General features: G+C 49.4%; 1 protein-coding gene across 1 annotated transcript in view; it reads right to left on the reverse strand.

The window, feature by feature from the left end:
• LOC148443123 (uncharacterized) overlaps positions 1 to 26,190 on the reverse strand; it is a 99,490-nt gene extending 73,300 nt beyond the window's left edge. The window contains exon 1 of the mRNA XM_088463184.1: positions 25,980 to 26,190. Coding sequence (XP_088319310.1) covers positions 25,980 to 26,049 — 70 coding nt within the window. The 5' untranslated portion in view covers positions 26,050 to 26,190. The remainder of the gene's footprint in view (positions 1 to 25,979) is intronic.
• Positions 26,191 to 27,026: the final 836 nt, after the last annotated feature.

A 27,026-nucleotide genomic window follows, 5' to 3' on the forward strand; every position in this document is an offset into this window, starting at 1 on the left:
CATCACACTGTACATACACACCCTCCCTGCATCACACTGTACACACACGCCTTCCCTGCATCACACTGTACAGACACACCTTCCCTGTATGACACTGTACAGACACACCCTCCCTGCATCATACTGTACAGACACACCCTCCCTGTCACACTGTACAGACACACCCTCCCTGCATCACACTGTACAGACACGCCCTCCCTGCATCACACTGTACAGACACACCCTCCCTGCATCATACTGTACACACACGCCTTCCCTGCATCACACTGTACAGACACACCCTCCCTGCATCACACTGTACACACACGCCTTCCCTGCATCACACTGTACAGACACACCCTCCCTGTCACACTGTACAGACACGCCTTCCCTGCGTGACACTGTACAGACACGCCTTCCCTGCGTGACACTGTACAGACACACCCTCCCTGAATCACACTGTACAGACACACCCTCCCTGCATCACACTGTACAGACACGCCTTCCCTGTGTGACACTGTACAGACACACCCTCCCTGTCACACTGTACAGACACACCCTCCCTGCATCACACTGTACAGACACACCCTCCCTGCATCACACTGTGCAGACACGCCTTCCCTGCATTACACTGTACAGACACGCCCTCCCTGTCACACTGTACAGACACGCCTTCCCTGTGTGACACTGTACAGACACACCCTCCCTGCATCACACTGTACAGACACACCCTCCCTGTCACACTGTACAGACACACCCTCCCTGTGTCACACTGTACAGACACACCCTCCCTGTCACACTGTACAGACACACCCTCCCTGTGTCACACTGTACAGACACACCCTCCCTGCATCACACTGTACAGACACACCCTCCCTGCATCACACTGTGCAGACACGCCTTCCCTGCATTACACTGTACAGACACGCCCTCCCTGTCACACTGTACAGACACACCCTCCCTGCATCACACTGTACAGACACACCCTCCCTGCATCACACTGTGCAGACACGCCTTCCCTGCATTACACTGTACAGACACGCCCTCCCTGTCACACTGTACAGACACACCCTCCCTGCATCACACTGTACAGACACACCTTCCCTGTCACACTATACAGACACACCCTCCCTGTGTCACACTGTAGAGAACCTCCTTCACTGTGTCACTGTAGAGACCCTCCTTCATTGTGTCACACTGTAGAGACTCTCCTTCCCTGGGTCACACTGTACACACTCCTTCCCTACAGATACACCTTCCCTGCATTACACTGTACAGACACCACTTCCCTGCATCACACTGTACAGACACCACTTCCCTGTGTCACGCTGTAAACACACCCTCCCTGCATCACACTGTACAGACACTCCTTCCCTGTTACTCTCTGCCTCCTGATGTCATCTACTGTCTCCTCCTGTCACCCAATACATTCTTCTCACCCTCTACCTCCCCATCATCCTCTGCCTCCCTGTCACCCACTGCCTCCCCATAACCCTCAGCCTTCCCTGTTACCCTCTGCCTCCTGCTGTCACTCATAGCCTCACACTGTCACCCTCTACCTTTCGCTGTCACCTATTCCCTCACCCTGTCACCCTATGTCTTCCCTGTCACCTACTGCCTCTTCCTGTCACCCAATACATTCTTCTATCACCCTCTGCCTCCCCGTCACACTCTACTTCCCCCATCATCTGCTGCCTCCCCATCACCCTCTGCCTCCCACTCACCCATTGTCTCCCCCTGTCACCCTCTGCTTCCCCATCACCCTCTGCCTCCCACTGTCACCCATTGCCTCACCCTATCACCCTCTACCTTCTGCTGTCACCCATTGCCTCACCCTGTGTCCCTCTGCCTCTCCATCACCCTCAGCCTTCCCTGTTACCCTCTGCCTCCTGCTGTCACTCATAGCCTCACACTGTCACCCTCAACCTTTCGCTGTCACCTATTCCCTCACCCTGTCACCCTATGTCTTCCCTGTCACCTACTGCCTCTTCCTGTCACCCAATACATTCTTCTATCACCCTCTGCCTCCCCGTCACACTCTACTTCCCCCATCATCTGCTGCCTCCCCATCACCCTCTGCCTCCCACTCACCCATTGTCTCCCCCTGTCACCCTCTGCTTCCCCATCACCCTCTGCCTCCCACTGTCACCCATTGCCTCACCCTATCACCCTCTACCTTTCGCTGTCACCTATTCCCTCACCCTGTCACCCTATGTCTTCCCTGTCACCTACTGCCTCTTCCTGTCACCCAATACATTCTTCTATCACCCTCTGCCTCCCCGTCACACTCTACTTCCCCCATCATCTGCTGCCTCCCCATCACCCTCTGCCTCCCACTCACCCATTGTCTCCCCCTGTCACCCTCTGCTTCCCCATCACCCTCTGCCTCCCACTGTCACCCATTGCCTCACCCTATCACCCTCTACCTTCTGCTGTCACCCATTGCCTCACCCTGTGTCCCTCTGCCTCTCCATCACCCTCAGCCTTCCCTGTTACTCTCTGCCTCCTGATGTCACCTACTGTCTCCTCCTGTCACCCAATACATTCTTCTCACCCTCTACCTCCCCGGAGGTACAGATGAGGTTAAGCACACACAGACACAGTAACTGCATGCTAATGAGGCACCGAGGCCTGGGGCACAGACACCCGGCAAACATACAGGAACTGCGAAAGCGTGACCTGGCAAAGGATCTCATAGTATCAGCTTGTCAGTCAGTTATGAGGACCGATTACAGCATAAAAGCTAATGCCACAAGAGCAAGTCCCTAAAATAAGAGCAGTGCCCCATGAACACTCGGCCTGACGCAGAAGAGCACTCAGCGGCATCTATTGCCGGCCGCCTGTCTGCGACTTTATGCGGATGCCGATACAAACTCCCTCCCTTGTGTACATCTGTGCGGCTCAATGTGTATTGGTCTGAGGCGCCCATGCTCTATTAGAGCCGGAAGCTCTCTGGGGCTTGCGGCCGCGAGACCCTACCACAAGGGTCTCATCGCAAGCCCTGATGGTCGCGATGGTCTTGACCATCGCGACCATCATCCTGGCCGCTCGCAACAGCTGTGGGTGGTCACCCACAGGTACGCGAGCGGCCAGGAGGCCGCACACACACACAAAAAAATGCCCTGATTCAGAGCGAGCACTTTTTCAGAGCATCCGGCTCTGAATCAGGCCCTGTGCCCCATTTTCGTGGAAGGGAGCTGCTAGGCATGCTACCAGTCCCTCTTTTCTGTGAATATACTGTGCGCATGCGCACGGCATCTATTCAACGCGTCTGAAGACGCAGCATTAGATCAACTGCATGAACATTGCAGCCATCGAACATCTGAGGAACCCTCAGGTTACTCAGGATGTCCGGGAAAACTCTGCTGCTGGGGCGAGTGAAGCTGCGTCCGGGGACAGGCCCCCATTTCCTGGAATACCACCTGACCCGCCCCCAAAAGCCAACAGAATGTAAATGACGTTACTGTTACGCGCATTGCTGCTCCTGGGCGTGCGCAAATCTAAAAATAAAATAATCAGAGATTTGCGTGAATCTCACTTCAATGTAAATCTCTGAATCAGCGCCACAATCCACCTATTCCTATTCTGTCGTGCACTGGATGGACTGAGGGCCTGATTCAGCAGGGAACGCAGTTGCTAATAAGCACGCAATCGGTCGATTGCTGCGTACTGTGCATGCGTATGTATCGCAGTGTGCGTGTGCGAACTAGTAATTGCGTTTGGAACTGCGATCGCAGAGGCCACGCCGACCCAGAGCAGAGTGATTGACAGGAAGTGTCGTTTGTGGGTGGTGATGGGGGGATGGTCGGGCGACGCAGGCGTGCCAGTGTGTTGCAACGCCATTGCAGGGGCATTCATAAATTATCCACTGCATGACCATAAGCAGCCATAGCACTGATAGCGTGCGTGGCCATAAGCAGCCATAGCACTGATAGCGTGCGTGGCCATAAGCAGCCATAGCACTGATAGCGTGCGTGGCCATAAGCAGCCATAGCACTGATAGCGTGCGTGGCCATAAGCAGCCATAGCACTGATAGCGTGCGTGGCCATAAGCAGCCATAGCACTGATAGCGTGCGCGGCCATAAGCTGCCATAGCACTGATAGCGTGCGTGGCCATAAGCAGCCATAGCACTGATAGCGTGCGTGGCCATAAGCTGCCATAGCACTGATAGCGTGCGTGGCCATAAGCTGCCATAGCGCTGATAGCGTGCGTGGCCATAAGCAGCCATAGCGCTGATAGCGTGCGTGGCCATAAGCAGCCATAGCCCTGACAGCGTGCGTAGCCATAAGCAGTCATACCGCTGATAGCGTGCGCGGCCATAAGCAGCCATAGCCCTGACAGCGTGCGCGGCCATAAGCTGCCATAGCGCTGACAGCGTGCGCGGCCATAAGCTGCCCTAGCGCTGATAGCATGCGCGGCCATAAGCTGCCATAGCGCTGATAGCGTGCGCGGCCATAAGCTGCCATAGCGCTGATAGCGTGCGCGGCCATAAGCTGCCATAGCGCTGATAGCGTGCGCGGCCATAAGCAGCCATAGCGCTGATAGCGTGCGCGGCCATAAGCTGCCATAGCGCTGAAAGCGTGCGCGGCCATAAGCAGCCATAGCGATGATAGCGTGCGCGGCCATAAGCAGCCATAGCGCTGATAGCGTGCGCACTGCTGATATTAGCTACTGCGCTGCGTGCGTCTAAGCAGAATAGCGCTCCGTAGTAAATCAGGCCCTGAGTCCTCTGCTGTGACGAGCGACCTCCCTTGACATGTTCAGCACAGTCTGCGAAGAGTGGGGAAATCCCGGCAAAAGGACCCAATCCCACTGTAATTGTCATATGGAGGAACAATACTTGGATATGGGTGTTGCCCAGATATCAGCCCCTTTAAATGGAATTATCTTATTAAGAGGAGATTCCTAGCCATAGCCTGGGATCAATTTAAAAAAATATAACAAAAAACTTCAGAGCAACGTGTGGCCACTCACTGCTGGGACAATGGTCTTCATTCAGAGGCGGCCGTACGGTCTACGACCGCACGGCCGCCTCGATGTTTGTCAAGTGCGCATGCGCACGAGGGAGCCGGCTCCTTCGTGCGCATGTGTGAGACCCGCTACGACCGACAGCGCCGGTCGTAGCGGGTCTCTTTCCAAAGGGGGCGAGCTGTCGATGTTGATTGACAGCTCGCCCCGTTTGGAAGGCGGGCCGGGGGGGTGGCAGCCCAAACGGAGGCATTCCCATGGGAACGCCTACCGTTTGGGGGAGGCCCCACTGACATCACTAGTGATGTCAGTGGAGAGCTTCCGGCTCTGACAGAGCCAGAAGCTCTCCGGGGCTTACGACAAGTGAGACCCTACCCTAGGGTCTCGTCGTAAGCCCCGGTCAGAGACCATCGCGACCATCACCCTAGCGGTCGTTACAGCTGTGGGTGTAAACTCACAGCCTAACGACCGCAACAGAGGCTGGCGGTCAGGATGCAAGTGGCCGCCCAGTTTCTGAGCGACCGCTTGCATCCTCCGACCGCCTCTGAATGAGGCCCAATGTGTGGCCACTCATTCCTGGGACAATGTGTGGCCACTCACTCCCGGTACAATGTGTGGCCACTCGTACCCAGGGCAACGTGTGGCCACTCACTCCCGGGACAATGTGTGGCCTCTCATTCCTAAAGCAACATGTGGTTACTCATTCCTGAGGCAACGCATGGCCACTCATTCCCGGGGCAACGCATGGCCACTCATTCCCGGGGCAACGCATGGCCACTCATTCCCGGGGCAACGCATGGCCACTCATTCCCGGGGCAACGCGTGGCCGAATGCAATGACAGAACAGAACCTGCAGGTCCATCCAGTCTGTTGGACTTTGCTTTCCATACTAGCGCTTACTGATGTAATCTAATTTCTGTAGTGACCTTAGCGTTACACGGGTGATTCCACCCCCCACCCCCAATACCCCACCTCCTGCTTGAATAGGGGAGCTTCATGTATTGGAAACCAATTTATAGGCCCCAGACAATGTATGGATTCTAAATAGAGAGGTTGCTGAATGTCTCCTTTGTGTAACCAGCCATTGACTGACAGAGAACATCCTCTAATAACAGATCCAATGAGTTATACAGGGAAGAAATGTCTATTTTATAATGTTCTGTCTGTGGTGATCTCACTCCTATCTGCCATCATCATCCATGACCGTCATTGTTATCTGAGAGACAGAAGCTACTCTCATTGTACCTAGATACATCTCCTCTCCCAGGTACTATGAGAAGCTGTCTGTGTCATACCCAGATGCATCTTCTCTCCCAGATACTATTGTAATATCCCACTATGCAAAGTATTACGTCTGACACTGTGCAACGTGCTACAGTGCATGTGCATATCATTCATACTTGCCTACTCTCCCAGATGTTGCAGGAGTCTCCTGATTTTTTGGGTAGTCCCCCACAACCCCTGGAAGAATAGGTGGATCTCCCGCATCCTAACAACTTCCTAGTGAAGTATTCTCCCGAAGAGGAGGGAAAAAACTAGGCAAGTATGATGTCATTACAGGTCACAATTCCCAGCAGCCTCTGCAGCTGACAGAGGTCAGGAGAAGGTCACATGAGCAGTGTCAGGTGGTAAGGCAAGTGACAGTTGGAAGCGAGTGGCAGTTGGTCAGGACAGAGCTGCATGAGGCCAAGAATATATAAGATCAGGAACTGACCATTAGGAGTTGGTCCTGAGGTAACTGCTGAAAAGTGGGACCTGTGCTGTGAGGTGTCACTGGCAGCAACTGTGTGAGAGCCACATCTGAGAGACCATGGCTCCGTGAGACAGAGCTGCTTGTGGCACTGATCTGTGGTGCTGAGGATCAAGGCCGACCATCCCTCCGAATCAGTCAGTGCCGGAGGTGGACCACATCCAATACTTAATCCCAGTGAGAGGAATATGGCTTTGGGGAGGAGCTTTTAGTGCCCATCTGAATTGAGGCTACAAGGGAAGAGAGGTCTGATTGCAGTACCTAAGATGAGATCAGGAGTGGACTTGGACGCACTCATCTGAAATGGGTCTCTGAAGTCTTAAAAATATCTATACACCTCAGAGAGGCACTCTTATTACTACAGAGCTTTTATACTGGCAGAGGAAGACAAGCTGTAAGGGCCACGTTAGCTTCAAGCTTAATTGCTGGATTGTGTCTGCCAATAAATATAGTGAGAAATCCTTTAAGGCACAAGTAGTGCTCAGCAAGAGACGATATAGAGAGAGGGTGGAAAAGTTAAGAAAATAGAAACGTCTACTTTAAATTTTCCCATCAAGGATACAGACTCAGGGCCTGATTCAGAACCGCTTGCGAGTGCATAGCGCTCGCAAGTGGGTCGATGCTCGGCCAGTGCACACGCGGTGTGCAATGCGCGTGCGCGAGCCCCGAAGCGAGTGAGAACTTCACTCGCTCCCGGAGCGAGTGAGAACTACACTCGCTCCAGGGCTCGCTACAAAACGGAGCGGCTGTCGATGTTGATTGACAGCTCGCCCCGTTTTGTAGGCGGGGAGGGGGGATGGCTGGACAAGCGGAGGCGTTCCCGAAGGAACGCCTGCCGTTTGTGGGCGGCCCTACTGACATCATTCGTGATGTCAGTAGTGAACTTCCTCCTCTATTAGAGCAGGAACTTCACTCGGGCTTGCGGGAACTGAGGGCCTGATTCAGAGCCAGACGCTATTTGCGCTCGCTCGTTCAGAAAAAGGGGCCGGCTATTTAAATTGAGCGCTCGCTCTTTGCGGTCTGTTGACGCCTCTATGACTGAGCGAGCGAACGAAACATGCGCTCGCTATTTTGTAAAGACGCCCCCTGGCCGCTCGCATCCTACGTCATCTCCGCTATTTATTAGATTAATCGAGTACATCGAAAGGCGTATGAACTGCTCGCAGTGCTTGTGGTAGGATTTTCCTACCGCAATCATGCGAACAGTTCAGGCTAAGAAACAACCAAGTGACGTGGCCGATGACGCTGCTTTGTTAATTATGCACACCCTTAAAACGCCCGTTTTGACCGTTTGGCACGCCTGCGTTCGGATCACCACTCCCCGTTTTCAAGCACCTTCCCCTGTTACCACCCACAAACGCCTCATCCTGTCACTCAAATTAGCAGGCACTCGCTATTTTGAGAGCGCTCGATTTCCGACCGCAATGACTGGTTGACGCATGCGCATTACGACCCATACGCATGCGCAGTTGTGCGAACATCGCTCGGAGCGAACGGGCGGCCGCTTACGAGCGGCTCTGAATCAGGCCCTGAGACCCTACCACAAGGGTCTCTTCGCAAGCCCGATGGTCGCAATAATTGCGACCATCGCAAAAGCTGTGGGTGGTCACCCACAGCTATGCGAGCGGCCTGGAGGCGGATTTAAAATTTTTAAAAAATCCACCCTGATTCAGAGAGAGCGCTCGCAAATAGCGAGTGCCTCTGAATCAGGCCCTAAGAGTCGTTAACCTGTGGTAACTAACCCGTAGGAGGAAGAACGTCTGTTATGAAGTAGCATAGAATTTTTCAACCAAGTCTCTGTGCGAACCTATTGAGCTAGAAGTTCATACAATTAAACAGATTATTAGCCCATTGGGTTAATTTCCATAAACAGTGCACCACATAAAGCCTGGCCGGGGAAGAATAACAGATTGAAACTGTCGGGTAATGTGAAATGCTTCTGATAAAGTATAGGCATGTTTATGTATTTGTATAATTATAACTTTTCCCTTCTTGCTTATTTCTTGTCCTGAATTAAGGGGCTGATTCAGAGCCGCTTGCTTGCGCTGGGCGTTCGCAAGTGGCCCGATGTTCAGCGTACGCGCATGCTTCATTCTGTGCGTGCGCGAGCTACACACTGTGATCGCAACCCTCTCGCTCGCCCAGCAAATGCAGCCCAGGGTAATGAGTGACAGGAGAGGCCGTTTGTGAGTGGTAACGGGCAGGACACTAATAACGGGGGGTTGGAGATGTGAACGCAGGCACGCCTGAATGTTTCAACGCCGTTTTAGAGGCATGCATAATTAACAGGCAGCGTCATAGTACATGTCACTTGCCTTTTTTTTTACACTGATTTCCTTGCAATTCTTGTGGTAGGGTAAAGCAACCGCAAGCACTGCGTTCACATGCGATGGTGCTCGATGTACCAATGTTTTAATACACTTCCTGGAGATGACGTGTGCTGGTGGGTGGCTCTGCCTGTGTGATTGGGCGTAAGCTGCTCGCTAAGACATGGTGAGCGTGCTTATGCCTTTGGCGAGCGTTCGCTTCCCGTGGCGTCACTTTGACAAATTTGCATACGCATCCAGCAAGTGTACGCAGATAGTGAGCGTGTCTGAATCAAGCCCTAAGTGCTTGGAACACTTTATTTGATTATTGTGGTATCGTTAGTATCACAACTCTTTAGCAGTGAAGGATATTGAGGAGAGAACAAATTACATTTATGTATTGTTACTTTCTTATAGTATATTCCAGTTGATGCTGTACCTTCACTTTTAGTTCAACCACAACTTTTAATAGCTAATTACAGTAGTAATTGATGGTAACAATTCATGACTTATGGTGCTATCATATGTATATTTGAAGTGCTGTGTTGCATAATTATATGAGTGACTGAATATGTCATAATGTGTAATGTATTATTGCTGACCACTTGCATAAGAGGTTCCTGAATTGAGAAAGAGTTCCAGCTTACTAAAGTGTTTATTTTATGGATTGTGTCAATTATTGTGGTTGGTTGGAGACCTCCTGCCTCTCTGCTGTGGCGTGGGAAAGAAGAAGCAATAGGAATGACTAGAATGGTGAGAAATTCACACTTAAGATCATCAATCAAACTAGGGAATTACACTATGAGAAACTGTCTCTGTCATACCCCGAGACATCTGCTCTATCAGATACTCACAGTAACTCTCTGCATGATCCCCCGAGATATCTACTCTACCAGATACTCACAGTAACTGTCTCTGTGATGCCTCGAGACATCTCTGCCAGATACTCACAGTAACTTTGCGTGATGCCCCGAGACATCTCCTTTACCAGATACTCACAGTAACTGTCTCTGTCATACCTGAGACATCTGCTCTACCAGATACTAACAGTAACTGTCTCTGTGATACCCAGATACATCTCTCCGGGATACTCAGAGAAACTGTCTCTGTCATACCCGAGACATCTGCTCTACCAGATACAGTAACTGTGTCTGTGATACCCAGATACATCTCTCCCAGATCCTCACAGTAACTGTCTCTGTGATACCCAGATACATCTCTCCCAGATCCTCACAGTAACTGTCTCTGTGATACTCAGATACATATCTCCCAGATACTCACAGTAACTGCCTCTGTGATACCCAGATACATCTCTCCCAGATACTCCAGTAACTGTCTCTGTCATACCCGAGACATCTGCTCTACCAGATCCTCACAGTAACTGTCTCTGTGATACCCAGATACATCTCTCCCAGATCCTCACAGTAACTGTCTCTGTGATACCCAGATACATCTCTCCCAGATCCTCAAAGTAACTATCTGTGATACCCAGATACATCTCTCCCAGATCCTCACAGTAACTGTCTCTGTGATACCCTGATACATCTTTCCCAGATCCTCACAGTAACTGTCTCTGATACCCAGATACATCTCTCCCAGATCCTCACAATAACTGTCTCTGATACCCAGATACATCTCTCCCAGATCCTCACAGTAACTGTCTCTGATAGCCAGATACATCTCTCCCAGATCCTCACAGTAACAGTCACTGTGATACCCAGATACATCTCTCCCAGATCCTCACAGTAACTGTCTCTGTGATACCCAGATACATCTCTCCCAGATCCTCACAGTAACTGTCTCTGTGATACCCAGATACATCTCTCCCAGATCCTCACAGTAACTGTCTTTGTGATACCCAGATACATCTCTCCCAGATCCTCACAGTAACTGTCCCTGTGATACCCAGATACATCTCTCCCAGATCCTCACAGTAACTGTCTCTGTGATACCCAGATACATCTCTCCCAGATCCTCAAAGTAACTGTCTGTGATACCCAGATACATCTCTCCCAGATCCTCATAGTAACTGTCTCTGTGATACCCAGATACATCTCTCCCAGATCCTCACAGTAACTGTCTCTGTGATACCCAGATAAATCTCTCCCATATATTCAGAGTAACTGTCTCTGTGATACCCAGATACATCTCTCCCAGATCCTCACAGTAACTGTCTCTGTGATACCCAGATACATCTCTCCCAGACACTGACACTAACTGTCTCTGTGATACCCAGATACATCTCTCCCAGATACTCAGAGTAACTGTCTCTGTGATACCCAGATACATCTCTCCCAGATCCTCACAGTAACTGTCTCTGTGATACCCATATAAATCTCTCCCAGATCCTCACAGTAACTGTCACTGTGATATCCAGATACATCTCTCCCAGAGCCTCACAGTAACTGTCTTTGTGATACCCAGATACATCTCTCCCAGATCCTCACAGTAACTGTCCCTGTGATACCCAGATACATCGTTCCCAGATCCTCACAGTAACTGTCTCTGTGATACCCAGATACATCTCTCCCAGATCCTCACAGTAACTATCTGTGATACCCAGATACATCTCTCCCAGATCCTCACAGTAACTGTCTCTGTGATACCCTGATACATCTCTCCCAGATCCTCACAGTAACTGTCACTGTTATACCCAGATACATCTCTCACAGATCCTCACAGTAACTGTCTCTGATACCCAGATACATCTCTCCCAGATCCTCACAGTAACTGTCTTTGATACCCTGATACATCTCTCCCAGATACTCACAGTAAATGTGTTTATGATACCCAGATACATCTCTCCCAGATACTCAGAGTAACTGTCTCTGTGATACCCAGATACATCTCTCACAGATACTCACAGTAACTTTGCGAGATGCCCCGAGACATCTCCTTTACCAGATACTCACAGTAACTGTCTCTGTCATACCCGAGACATCTGCTCTACCAGATACAGTAACTGTGTCTGTGATACCCAGATACATCTCTCCCAGATCCTCACAGTAACTGTCTCTGTGATACCCAGATACATCTCTCCCAGATCCTCACAGTAACTGTCTCTATGATACCCAGATACATATCTCCCAGATAACTCACAGTAACTGCCTCTGTGATACCCAGATACATCTCTCCCAGATACTCCAGTAACTGTCTCTGTCATACCCGAGACATCTGCTCTCCCAGATCCTCACAGTAACTGTCTCTGTGATACCCAGATACATCTCTCCCAGATCCTCACAGTAACTGTCTCTGTGATACCCAGATACATCTCTACCAGATCCTCACAGTAACTGTCTTTGTGATACCCGGATACATCTCTCCCAGATCCTCACAGTAACTGTCCCTGTGATACCCAGATACATCTCTCCCAGATCCTCACAGTAACTGTCTCTGTGATACCCAGTAAGCCAGATCCTCAAAGTAACTGTCTGTGATACCCAGATACATCTCTCCCAGATCCTCATAGTAACTGTCTCTGTGATACCCAGATACATCTCTCCCAGATCCTCACAGTAACTGTCTCTGTGATACCCAGATAAATCTCTCCCATATATTCAGAGTAACTGTCTCTGTGATACCCAGATACATCTCTCCCAGATCCTCACAGTAACTGTCTCTGTGATACCCAGATACATCTCTCCCAGACACTCACACTAACTGTCTCTGTGATACCCAGATACATCTCTCCCAGATACTCAGAGTAACTGTCTCTGTGATACCCAGATACATCTCTCCCAGATCCTCACAGTAACAGTCTCTGTGATACCCAGATACATCTCTCCCAGATCCTCACAGTAACTGTCTCTGTGATACCCAGATACATCTCTCCCAGATCCTCACAGTAATTGCCTCTGTGATACCCAGATACATCTCTCCCAGATCCTCACAGTAACTGTCTCTGATACCAAGATACATCTCTCCCAGATCCTCACAGTAACTGCCTCTGTGATACCCAGACACATCTCTACCAGACCCTCACAGTAACTGTCTGGGAGAGACACATCTCTCCCAGATACTCACAGTAGCGATCTCTGTGATACCCAGATACATATCTCCCAGATCCTCACAGTAACTGTCTCTATGATACCCAGATACATATCTCCCAGATAACTCACAGTAACTGCCTCTGTGATACCAAGATACATCTCTCCCAGATACTCCAGTAACTGTCTCTGTCATACCCGAGACATCTGCTCTACCAGATCCTCACAGTAACTGTCTCTGTGATACCCAGATACATCTCTCCCAAATCCTCACAGTAACTATCTCTGTGATACCCATATACATCTCTCCCAGATCCTCACAGTAACTGTCTCTGTGATACCCAGATACATCTCTCCCAGATCCTCACAGTAACTGTCTCTGTGATACCCAGATACATCTCTCCCAGATCCTCACAGTAACTGTATTTGTGATACCCAGATACATCTCTCCCAGATCCTCACAGTAACTGTCCCTGTGATACCCAGATACATCTCTCCCAGATCCTCACAGTAACTGTCTCTGTGATACCCAGATACATCTCTCCCAGATCCTCAAAGTAACTGTCTGTGATACCCAGATACATCTCTCCCAGATCCTCATAGTAACTGTCTCTGTGATACCCAGATACATCTCTCCCAGATCCTCACAGTAACTGTCTCTGTGATACCCAGTTAAATCTCTCCCATATATTCAGAGTAACTGTCTCTGTGATACCCAGATACATCTCTCCCAGATCCTCACAGTAACTGTCTCTGTGATACCCAGATACATCTCTCCCAGACACTCACACTAACTGTCTCTGTGATACCCAGATACATCTCTCCCAGATACTCAGAGTAACTGTCTCTGTGATACCCAGATACATCTCTCCCAGATCCTCACAGTAACTGTCTCTGTGATACCCATATACATCTCTCCCAGATCCTCACAGTAACTGTCTCTGTGATATCCAGATACATCTCTCCCAGAGCCTCACAGTAACTGTCTTTGTGATACCCAGATACATCTCTCCCAGATCCTCACAGTAACTGTCCCTGTGATACCCAGATACATCTCTCCCAGATCCTCACAGTAACTGTCTCTGTGATACCCAGATACATCTCTCCCAGATCCTCAAAGTAACTATCTGTGATACCCAGATACATCTCTCCCAGATCCTCACAGTAACTGTCTCTGTGATACCCTGATACATCTCTCCCAGATCCTCACAGTAACTGTCTCTGATACCCAGATACATCTCTCCCAGATCCTCACAGTAACTGTCTCTGATACCCAGATACATCTCTCCCAGATCCTCACAGTAACTGTCTCTGATACCCAGATACATCTCTCCCAGATCCTCACAGTAACTGTCACTGTGATACCCAGATACATCTCTCACAGATCCTCACAGTAACTGTCTCTGATACCCAGATACATCTCTCCCAGATCCTCACAGTAACTGTCTTTGATACCCTGATACATCTCTCCCAGATACTCACAGTAAATGTGTTTATGATACCCAGAAACATCTCTCCCAGATACTCAGAGTAACTTTGCGTGATGCCCCGAGACATCTCCTTTTTCCAGATACTCACAGTAACTGTCTCTGTCATACCTGAGACATCTGCTCTACCAGATACTAACAGTAACTGTCTCTGTGATACCCAGATACATCTCTCCGGGATACTCAGAGAAACTGTCTCTGTCATACCCGAGACATCTGCTCTACCAGATACAGTAACTGTGTCTGTGATACCCAGATACATCTCTCCCAGATCCTCACAGTAACTGTCTCTGTGATACCCAGATACATCTCTCCCAGATCCTCACAGTAACTGTCTCTATGATACCCAGATACATATCTCCCAGATAACTCACAGTAACTGCCTCTGTGATACCCAGATACATCTCTCCCAGATACTCCAGTAACTGTCTCTGTCATACCCGAGACATCTGCTCAACCAGATCCTCACAGTAACTGTCTCTGTGATACCCAGATACATCTCTCCCAGATCCTCAAAGTAACTGTCTGTGATACCCAGATACATCTCTCCCAGATCCTCATAGTAACTGTCTCTGTGATACCCAGATACATCTCTCCCAGATCCTCACAGTAACTGTCTCTGTGATACCCAGATAAATCTCTCCCATATATTCAGAGTAACTGTCTCTGTGATACCCAGATACATCTCTCCCAGATCCTCACAGTAACAGTCTCTGTGATACCCAGATACATCTCTCCCAGATCCTCACAGTAACTGTCTCTGTGATACCCAGATACATCTCTCCCAGATCCTCACAGTAACTGCCTCTGTGATACCCAGATACATCTCTCCCAGATCCTCACAGTAACTGTCTATGATACCCAGATACATCCCTCCCAGATCCTCACAGTAACTGCCTCTGTGATACCCAGACACATCTCTACCAGACCCTCACAGTAACTGTCTCTGTGATACCCAGACACATCTCTCCCAGATTCTCACAGTAGCGGTCTCTGTGATACCCAGATACATATCTCCCAGATCCTCACAGTAACTGTCTCTGTGATACCCAGATACATATCTCCCAGATCCTCACAGTAACTGCCTCTGTGATACCCAGATACATCTTTCCCAGATACTCACAGTAACTGTCTCTGTGATACCCAGATACATCTCTCCAAGATCCTCACAGTAACTGTCTTTGATACCCAGATACATCTCTCCCAGATACTCACAGTAAATGGGTTTATGATACCCAGATACATCTCTCCCTGATACTCAGAGTAACTGTCTTTGTGATAGCCAGACACATCTCTCCCATATCCTCACAGTAACTGTCTCTGATACCCAGATACATCTCTCCCAGATCCTCACAGTAACTGTCTTTGTGATACCCGGATACATCTCTCCCAGATCCTCACAGTAACTGTCCCAGTGATACCCAGATACATCTCTCCCAGATCCTCACAGTAACTGTCTCTGTGATACCCAGTAAGCCAGATCCTCAAAGTAACTGTCTGTGATACCCAGATACATCTCTCCCAGATCCTCATAGTAACTGTCTCTGTGATACCCAGATAAATCTCTCCCATATATTCAGAGTAACTGTCTCTGTGATACCCAGATACATCTCTCCCAGATCCTCACAGTAACTGTCTCTGTGATACCCAGATACATCTCTCCCAGACACTCACCCTAACTGTCTCTGTGATACCCAGATACATCTCTCCCAGATACTCAGAGTAACTGTCTCTGTGATACCCAGATACATCTCTCCCAGATCCTCACAGTAACAGTCTCTGTGATACCCAGATACATCTCTCCCAGATCCTCACAGTAACTGTCTCTGTGATACCCAGATACATCTCTCCCAGATCCTCACAGTAATTGCCTCTGTGATACCCAGATACATCTCTCCCAGATCCTCACAGTAACTGTCTCTGATACCAAGATACATCTCTCCCAGATCCTCACAGTAACTGCCTCTGTGATACCCAGACACATCTCTACCAGACCCTCACAGTAACTGTCTGGGAGAGACACATCTCTCCCAGATACTCACAGTAGCGGTCTCTGTGATACCCAGATACATATCTCCCAGATCCTCACAGTAACTGTCTCTATGATACCCAGATACATATCTCCCAGATAACTCACAGTAACTGCCTCTGTGATACCAAGATACATCTCTCCCAGATACTCCAGTAACTGTCTCTGTCATACCCGAGACATCTGCTCTACCAGATCCTCACAGTAACTGTCTCTGTGATACCCAGATACATCTCTCCCAAATCCTCACAGTAACTATCTCTGTGATACCCATATACATCTCTCCCAGATCCTCACAGTAACTGTCTCTGTGATACCCAGATACATCTCTCCCAGATCCTCACAGTAACTGTCTCTGTGATACCCAGATACATCTCTCCCAGATCCTCACAGTAACTGTATTTGTGATACCCAGATACATCTCTCCCAGATCCTCACAGTAACTGTCCCTGTGATTCCCAGATACATCTCTCCCAGATCCTCACAGTAACTGTCTCTATGATACCCAGATACATCTCTCCCAGATCCTCAAAGTAACTGTCTGTGATACCCAGATACATCTCTCCCAGATCCTCATAGTAACTGTCTCTGTGATACCCAGATACATCTCTCCCAGATCCTCACAGTAACTGTCTCTGTGATACCCAGTTAAATCTCTCCCATATATTCAGAGTAACTGTCTCTGTGATACCCAGATACATCTCTCCCAGATCCTCACAGTAACTGTCTCTGTGATACCCAGATACATCTCTCCCAGACACTCACACTAACTGTCTCTGTGATATCCAGATACATCTCTCCCAGAGCCTCACAGTAACTGTCTTTGTGATACCCAGATACATCTCTCCCAGATCCTCACAGTAACTGTCCCTGTGATACCCAGATACATCTCTCCCAGATCCTCACAGTAACTGTCTCTGTGATACCCAGATACATCTCTCCCAGATCCTCAAAGTAACTATCTGTGATACCCAGATACATCTCTCCCAGATCCTCACAGTAACTGTCTCTGTGATACCCTGATACATCTCTCCCAGATCCTCACAGTAACTGTCTCTGATACCCAGATACATCTCTCCCAGATCCTCACAGTAACTGTCTCTGATACCCAGATACATCTCTCCCAGATCCTCACAGTAACTGTCTCTGATACCCAGATACATCTCTCCCAGATCCTCACAGTAACTGTCACTGTGATACCCAGATACATCTCTCACAGATCCTCACAGTAACTGTCTCTGATACCCAGATACATCTCTCCCAGATCCTCACAGTAACTGTCTTTGATACCCTGATACATCTCTCCCAGATACTCACAGTAAATGTGTTTATGATACCCAGAAACATCTCTCCCAGATACTCAGAGTAACTTTGCGTGATGCCCCGAGACATCTCCTTTTTCCAGATACTCACAGTAACTGTCTCTGTCATACCTGAGACATCTGCTCTACCAGATACTAACAGTAACTGTCTCTGTGATACCCAGATACATCTCTCTGGGATACTCAGAGAAACTGTCTCTGTCATACCCGAGACATCTGCTCTACCAGATACAGTAACTGTGTCTGTGATACCCAGATACATCTCTCCCAGATCCTCACAGTAACTGTCTCTGTGATACCCAGATACATCTCTCCCAGATCCTCACAGTAACTGTCTCTATGATACCCAGATACATATCTCCCAGATAACTCACAGTAACTGCCTCTGTGATACCCAGATACATCTCTCCCAGATACTCCAGTAACTGTCTCTGTCATACCCGAGACATCTGCTCAACCAGATCCTCACAGTAACTGTCTCTGTGATACCCAGATACATCTCTCCCAGATCCTCAAAGTAACTGTCTGTGATACCCAGATACATCTCTCCCAGATCCTCATAGTAACTGTCTCTGTGATACCCAGATACATCTCTCCCAGATCCTCACAGTAACTGTCTCTGTGATACCCAGATAAATCTCTCCCATATATTCAGAGTAACTGTCTCTGTGATACCCAGATACATCTCTCCCAGATCCTCACAGTAACAGTCTCTGTGATACCCAGATACATCTCTCCCAGATCCTCACAGTAACTGTCTCTGTGATACCCAGATACATCTCTCCCAGATCCTCACAGTAACTGCCTCTGTGATACCCAGATACATCTCTCCCAGATCCTCACAGTAACTGTCTCTGATACCCAGATACATCCCTCCCAGATCCTCACAGTAACTGCCTCTGTGATACCCAGACACATCTCTACCAGACCCTCACAGTAACTGTCTCTGTGATACCCAGACACATCTCTCCCAGATTCTCACAGTAGCGGTCTCTGTGATACCCAGATACATATCTCCCAGATCCTCACAGTAACTGTCTCTGTGATACCCAGATACATATCTCCCAGATCCTCACAGTAACTGCCTCTGTGATACCCAGATACATCTTTCCCAGATACTCACAGTAACTGTCTCTGTGATACCCAGATACATCTCTCCAAGATCCTCACAGTAACTGTCTTTGATACCCAGATACATCTCTCCCAGATACTCACAGTAAATGGGTTTATGATACCCAGATACATCTCTCCCAGATACTCAGAGTAACTGTCTTTGTGATAGCCAGACACATCTCTCCCATATCCTCACAGTAACTGTCTCTGATACCCAGATACATCTCTCCCAGATCCTCACAGTAACTGTGTCTATGATACCCAGATACATCTCTCCCAGATCCTCACAGTAACTGTCTCTGTGATACCCAGATACATCTATCCCAGATCCTCACAGTAACTGTCTCTGTGACACCCAGATACATCTCTCCCAGATCCTCACAGTAACTGTCTCTGTGATACCCAGATACATCTATCCCAGATCCTCACAGTAACTGTCTCTGTGATTCCCAGATACATCTTTCCCAGATCCTCACAGTAACTGTCTCTGTGATACCCAGACACATCTTTCCCAGACCCTCACAGTAACTGTCTCTGTGATACCCAGATACATCTCTCCCAGAGACTCACAGTATGGGGCATATCCAATTATCTGTGGGGTAAATGTTGGAGCTGACCAATTCAGTCAGCATTTTTCTTTGCAGCGTCAGGAGCTGAACAGAAAAGTCAGTGTAACCTCTGGTAGTTGAGACCCATTAGATTTTGCTGTTTTGGGCCCGAGTCAGTAAGGATCGCTATTGTGTATGTAGTTGCATATTTACACAGAAAGCAGCTGTGAATGTATGCTAATGCCTGCCACATCTCAGCCGGTATATAGAGACGCCCACTGCTGCTTCCTCCCATCCATACTAACCTGCACTCCTGCGTGCACATCGGTACCATCGACAGACATTGGCTCACCACGCACAATTTACACCAGTTCTGACCAGCCGCAGAAACTGCAAGTCTCCTCGCACGCAGTGAGTACTCAGGCTGCTTATGCAATTGTAGTGGCTAATTTATACACGCCCATGCAACTGCGTTTCCCCCGTCACCACCCCCAAATGCTCACAGCCTGTCAATCACTCTGCGATGGATTCCTCTTTGCGTGCAAATTTGCAGTGTTATTACAACGCATGCTCAGTGCGGCTTATACACATGTGGACAATCGAGCAATGTGCGTACGTACATGCAACATCCGTGATACCCAGATACATCTCCTCTACCAGATACTCGGAGTAACTGTGATACCCAGATACATCTCCTCTACCAGATACTCGGAGTAATTGTGATACCCAGATACATCTCCTCTACCAGATACTCGGAGTAATTGTGATACCCAGATACATCTCCTCTACCAGATACTCGGAGTAATTGTGATACCCAGATAAATCTCCTCTACCAGATACTCGGAGTAATTGTGATACCCAGATACATCTCCTCTACCAGATACTCGGAGTAATTGTGATACCCAGATACATCTCCTCTACCAGATACTTGGAGTAACTGTGATACCCAGATATATCTCCTCTACCAGATACTCAGAGTAACTGTGATACCTAGATACATCTCCTCTACCAGATACTCGGAGTAACTGTGATACCCAGATACATCTCCTCTACCAGATACTCGGAGTAATTGTAATACCCAGATACATCTCCTCTACCAGATACTCGGAGTAACTGTGATACCCAGATACATCTCCTCTACCAGATACTCAGAGTAACTGTGATACCTAGATACATCTCCTCTACCAGATACTCGGAGTAACTGTGATACCCAGATACATCTCCTCTACCAGATACTCGGAGTAACTTTGATACCCAGATACATCTCCTCTACCAAATACTCACAGTAACTGATACCCAGATACATCTCCTCTACCAGATACTCACAGAAACTGTGATACCCAGATACATCTCCTCTACCAGATACTCAAAGAAACTGTGATACCCAGATACATCTCCTCTACCAGATACTCAGAGTAACACTGATACCCAGATACATCTCCTCTACCAGATACTCAGAGTAATTTTGATACCCAGATACATCTCCTCTACCAGATACAGTAACTGTGATACCCAGATACATCTCCTCTACCAGATACTCAGAGAAACTGTGATACCCAGATACATATCCTCTACCAGATACTCAGAGTAATTGTGATACCCAGATACATCTCCTCTACAATACACTCAGAGTAACTGAGTTTGCGATACCCAGAGAAATATTCTCTCCAAGATTCTCAGCGTATGCATCTCTTTGATACCCCTACACATCTACCAAATACCAAGTATAACTGTCTATGTAATTCCCAGATACATCTCTCTCAGATACTCAGAGTAACTGTCTAAACCGAAGTTCCTAAAACTGTCTCCACCCTTCGTGCCTAACCCTAACCCTCCCCCCTTAATGTCTAAACCTAACCCCCCCAGTGGTGAATGACCCTAACCCTCCCCCCTGGGGGTGCCTAACCCTAACCTCCACCCAAAACTTAATGCTAACCCCGCTAACTGACCTAAACATAACCCTCCCCCCGTGGCTAACACTATGAGCACCCCGGCATACCTTTGTTCGGGTACGCGTCCTCCTGGATTCTGGCGTCGGGATTAAGATAGGTGTCGGGATTTCGATGCCTATCTTAATCCCCTTGTCAAGAGTACCTTTCCCACTGGTATATAGTATACCTTTCTCCACTGGCACTCAGATGCCCATATCTTTACTACCCAGAGTGTCCTACTTGTTTGCAGCCAGAGTATATAACTCACTGGTACCAAAACTACCTGTCTCACTGGTGTCAAATTTACTATTTTATAAGTACGCAAACTGCTGCACCCATGTCTACCCATACTACCCGTTTCACTGGTACCAGAATGACCGCCTCTTACTGCCAACTAAATCTCAGGTACTCAAACTACCTGTGTATCCCAACTGTTATTCTTACTGGTGCCCACACTGCCAGTCTTCCCAATAACCTGTGTATCCAATCTGCCACTCTTTTTGGTGCACAGACTGCCTGTCACCCCAATAACCTGTGTAACCAATCTGCTGCTCTTACAGGTGCCTAGACTGCCAGTCTTCCCAATAACCTGTGTATCTAATCTGCCGCTCTTACCGGTGCCCAGAATGCCAGTCTCCCCAATAAACTGTGCAACCAATCTACCGCTGTTACTGGTGCCCAGACTGCCAGTCTCCCCAATAGCCTGTGTATCCAATCTGCCGCACTTATCAGTGCCCATACTGCCAGTCTCCCCAATAACCTGTGTATCCAATCTGCCGCTCTTACCGGTGCCCAGACTGCCAGTCTCCCCTATAACCTGTGTATCCAATCTACCACTCTTATCGTTGCCCAGACTGACAGTCACCCCAATAACCTGTGTATCCACTCTGCCGCTATTACCGGTGCCCAGACTGCCAGTCTCCCTAATAATCTGTGTATCCAATCTACCCCTCTTACCAGTGCCCAGACTGCCAGTCTCCCCAATAACCTGTGTATTCAATCTGCTGCTCTTACTGGTACCCAGACTGCCAGTCACCCCAATAACCTGTGTAACCAATCTGTCGCTCTTACTGGTGCCCAGACTGCCAGTCTCCCCAATAACCTGTGTATCCAATCTGCTGCTCTTACCAGTGCCCAGACTGCCAGTCTCCCCAATAACCTGTGTATCCAATCTGCCACTCTAACTGATGCCCAGACTGCCAGTCTCCCAAATAATCTGTGTATCCAATCTGCCACTCTTACCGGTGCCCAGACTGCCAGTCTCCCCAATAACCTGTGTAACCAATCTGTCGCTCTTTCTGGTGCCCAGACTGCCAGTCTCCCCAATAACCTGTGTATCCAATCTGCCGCTCGAACCGGTGTCCAGACTGCCAGTCTCCCCAATAACCTGTGTAACCAATCTGTCGCTCTTTCTGGTGCCCAGACTGCCAGTCTCGCCAATAACCTGTGTATCCAATCTGCCGCTCGAACCGGTGTCCAGACTGCCAGTCTCCCCAATAACCTGTGTAACCAATCTGTCGCTCTTTCTGGTGCCCAGACTGCCAGTCTCCCCAATAACCTGTGTATCCAATCTGCCGCTCTTACCGGTGTCCAGACTGCCAGTCTCCCCAATAACCTGTGTATCCAATCTGCCGCTCTTACCGGTGCCCAGACTGCCAGTCTCCCCTATAACCTGTGTTTCCAATCAGCCGCACTAACCTGTGCCCAGACTGCCAGTCTCACCAATAACCTGTGTAACCAATCTGTCGCTCTTTCTGGTGCCAATCTGTCGCTCTTTCTGGTGCTCTTTCAGGTTATTGGGGAGACTGCCAGTCTCCCCAATAACCTGTGTATCCAATCTGTCGCTCTTTCTGGTGCCCAGACTGCCAGTCTCCCCAATAACCTGTGTAACCAATCTGTCGCTCTTTCTGGTGCCCAGACTGCCAGTCTCCCCAATAACCTGTGTATCCAATCTGCCACACTTACTGGTGCCGAGACTGCCAGTCTCCCCAATAACCTGTGTAACCAGTCTACCGCTCTTACTGGTGCCCAGACTACCAGTCTTCCCAATAACCTATGTATCCAATCTGCCCCTCTTACCGGTGCCCAGACTGCCAGTCTCCCCAATAACCTGTGTAACGAACCTACGGCTCTTGCCGGTGCTCAGACTACAAGTCTCCCCAATAACCTGTGTATCCAATCTGCCGCTCTTACCGGTGCCCAGACTGCCAGTCTCCCTAATAGCCTATGTATCCAATCTGCCACTCTTACTGGTGCCCAGACTGCCAGTCATCCCAATAAACTGTGTATCCAATCTACTGCCACTCCTACCGGTGCCCAGAATGCCAGTCTCCCCAATAACCTGTGTATCCAATCTACTGCTCTTGCCGGTGCCCAGACTGCCAGTCACCCCAATAACCTGTGTATCCAATCTGCCGCTCTTACCGGTGCCCAGACTGCCAGTCTCCCTAATAGCCTATGTATCCAATCTGCCACTCTTACTGGTGCCCAGACTGCCAGTCACCCCAATAAACTGTGTATCCAATCTACTGCCACTCCTACCGGTGCCCACTGCCAGTCTCCCCAATAACCTGTGTATCCAATCTACTGCTCTTGCCGGTGCCCAGACTGCCAGTCTCCCCAATAACCTTTATATCCAATCTGCCACTCTTAACGGTGCCCAGATTGCCAGTCTCCACCAATAACCTTTGTATCCAATCTGCCACTCTTACCGGTGCCCAAACGGCCAGTCTCCCCAATAACCTGTGTATCCAATCTGCCACTCTTACCAGTGCCCAGATTGCCAGTCTCCCCAATAACCTGTGTATCCAATCTTCCACTCTTACTGGTACCCAGACTGCTAGTCACCCCAATAACCTGTGTATCCAATCTGCTGCTCTTACTGGTGCCCAGACTACAAGTCTCCCCAATAACCTGTGTATCCAATCTGCCACTCCTACCAGTGCCCAGACTGCCAGTCTCCCCAATAACCTGTGTATCCAATCTACTGCTCTTGCCGGTGCCCAGACTGCCAGTCTCCCCAATAACCTTTGTATCCAATCTGCCACTCTTAACGGTGCCCAGATTGCCAGTCTCCACCAATAACCTTTGTAGCCAATCTGCCACTCTTACCGGTGCCCAAACTGCCAGCCTCCCCAATAACCTGTGTATCCAATCTGCCACTCTTACTAGTGCCCAGATTGCCAGTCTCCCCAATAACCTGTGTATCCAATCTTCCACTCTTACTGGTACCCAGACTGCTAGTCACCCCAATAACCTGTGTATCCAATCTGCTGCTCTTACTGGTGCCCAGACTGCCAGTCTCCCCAATAGCCTGTGTATCCAATCTGCTGCTCTTACTGGTGCCCAGATTGCCAGTCTCCACCAATAACCTTTGTATCCAATCTGCCACTCTTACCGGTGCCCAAACTGCCAGTCTCCCCAATAACCTGTGTATCCAATCTGCCACTCTTACCAGTGCCCAGATTGCCAGTCTCCCCAATAACCTGTGTATCCAATCTTCCACTCTTACTGGTGCCCAGACTGCCAGTCTCCCCAATAACCTGTGTATCCAATCTGCCGCTCTTACCGATGCCCAGACTGCCAGTCTCACCAATAACCTGTGTATCCAATCTGCCGCTCTTATCAGTGCCCAGACTGCCAGTCTACCCAATAACCTGTGTATCCAATCTGCCGCTCTTATCAGTGCCCAGATTGCCAGTCTACCCAATAACCTGTGATTCCAATCTGCCACTCTTACCGGTGCCCAGACTGCCATTCTCCCCAATAACCTGTGTATCCAATCTGCCGCTCTTACCAGTGCCCAGACTGCCAGTCTCCCCAATAACCTGTGTATCCAATCTGCTGCTCTTACCGGTGCCCAGACTGCCAGTCTCCCTAATAACCAATATTCCGATGTCACCTGCCTGTCTGTCACCCTGAGGATTTGGGAAATTCCTTTCTATCTTCTACCAGAATCATGAGCAGAAGTCTCAGCAATGTAACCCTGCATGTGCCAGAGCCCAGCCACCGGAGTAAGTGTATACATGACAATGAGGTAAAATAAAATTTTTGTAAGTGGGTCACTGCGATTACTGAGGCCTAGGGAAGGGAGGGGAGGTGGGGGGCCTAGCATTTTAGGAACAGGACAGACAATTTTCTCCATTATCCCAGGTCTCTCTCTGTCTGAGTGACCACAGCTGGCACCACACGTCTGGGTGTATTACTGGATTTGGGTGTAGATACTGGATAGACACATGATGGTGAAACGTCGGCTGCCACTGACGTACAAGGACTACTGCCAGCCCTAGCAGTGATTAGCCGAGAGAGTTAATCCCTGTAAGTGACACTAAGCCTGAGGCTGTAGGCCTGGAGACAGTGAGATGCTTGGTGTCATCCTGTGAATTACACATGCTCCTAGGTACACAATCATATGATCTGCTGATCCCTGCGCCCGTGTCACCAGCTCCTCCACCCATCTTATCCTCCCATCCCTAATCCCATCCTGATCCCCCCCCTGTCCTTCTCTACCTTCCCGAAACACGCCAGGATTCCATGCCCAGGGCCCCCTCCCTCTCACCTCCTGCAGCCTGCAAGGTCCTGACATCTTTCTGCGCAGCCCTCTCCTCCTGCGTGGCTTCCACCGGCATCGTCCCTGCTCCTTGTGTAAGTCCCGGAGGTCCCCGTGTGTGTCAGGACGCGCACTCTGGGGAAGGGGGGGGATAATTGAATGGAGCTTTTATGGAGCTGAGTCCTGTGGATGCATCTGCTGCATCCCTGCTGCTGGCAGAAGACTGAGAAGAGGCTGGAGGCTGCGCACTGAGCTCCTCTCTATTAGTGCAGCTCCACTGAATGATAAGGAGCCCTGTCATGCTGCATGATGTCACAGCTGGGATGAGGAGGGGGGAGGTTTTCTCCCATGCAGAAGGGGCAGGGTGTGTGCTAAGCACTGCAGAGGAGATGCCTGGGAAAGGTGTGCACCATGGGAGGGAAGGCATCCCTTATTATGTCCTCTCCTCCAGCGTCGCCCACCCCCTGGGTCCCCCCGAATAACGACACCAGGCAGTGCAGGGACATCTTTGCTGCACCATTCAGGACTTTAACCCCTTTGCTGGAGACCTGTCATCTTATAGAGACAATGGGCAGATGCTGCAGACAATGGGGCTGCATTCCAAAATAACAGGTCCCCTGCTGGCATCCCTGCAAGACTGGGAGCACTGGGCTGGCTTAGGGTACAGTCAGTGAGAGTGGAGAGGAGCCTGTGAGATTGTCCTTCCCCAGCTACGGTGCAGAGAATGGGGATTGTACTGAGCTGTGCAGCACGATATATACAGGTTACATATAGTCTATCTCAGGGACCGAGTCTTCGCCTATATACCATCATTAGCACCCTGCCGGGACCCCCCTCTCCTCCTATCTGCCCCATAAGTATCATTTATAATTATACATGCTGGTGCCAGGGGCCGCGGTCCAAGCTCCGGAAAGAGTACGTTTTCCTAGTATTGCGGAAATTTGTGCCGCGTTCCCTCCGTGTTACACCTAGGGGATACCTACCTTCTGCGGGGATCAACCAGAAATGGGGTTTTCTTGTTTTATTTTTTGGGAGATTTCCCACAAAGTAACATTT

Source organism: Taudactylus pleione, unplaced genomic scaffold, assembly GCF_031769625.1.
Source record: "Taudactylus pleione unplaced genomic scaffold, aTauple2 ptg001330l, whole genome shotgun sequence".
Taxonomy (NCBI): domain Eukaryota; kingdom Metazoa; phylum Chordata; class Amphibia; order Anura; family Myobatrachidae; genus Taudactylus; species Taudactylus pleione.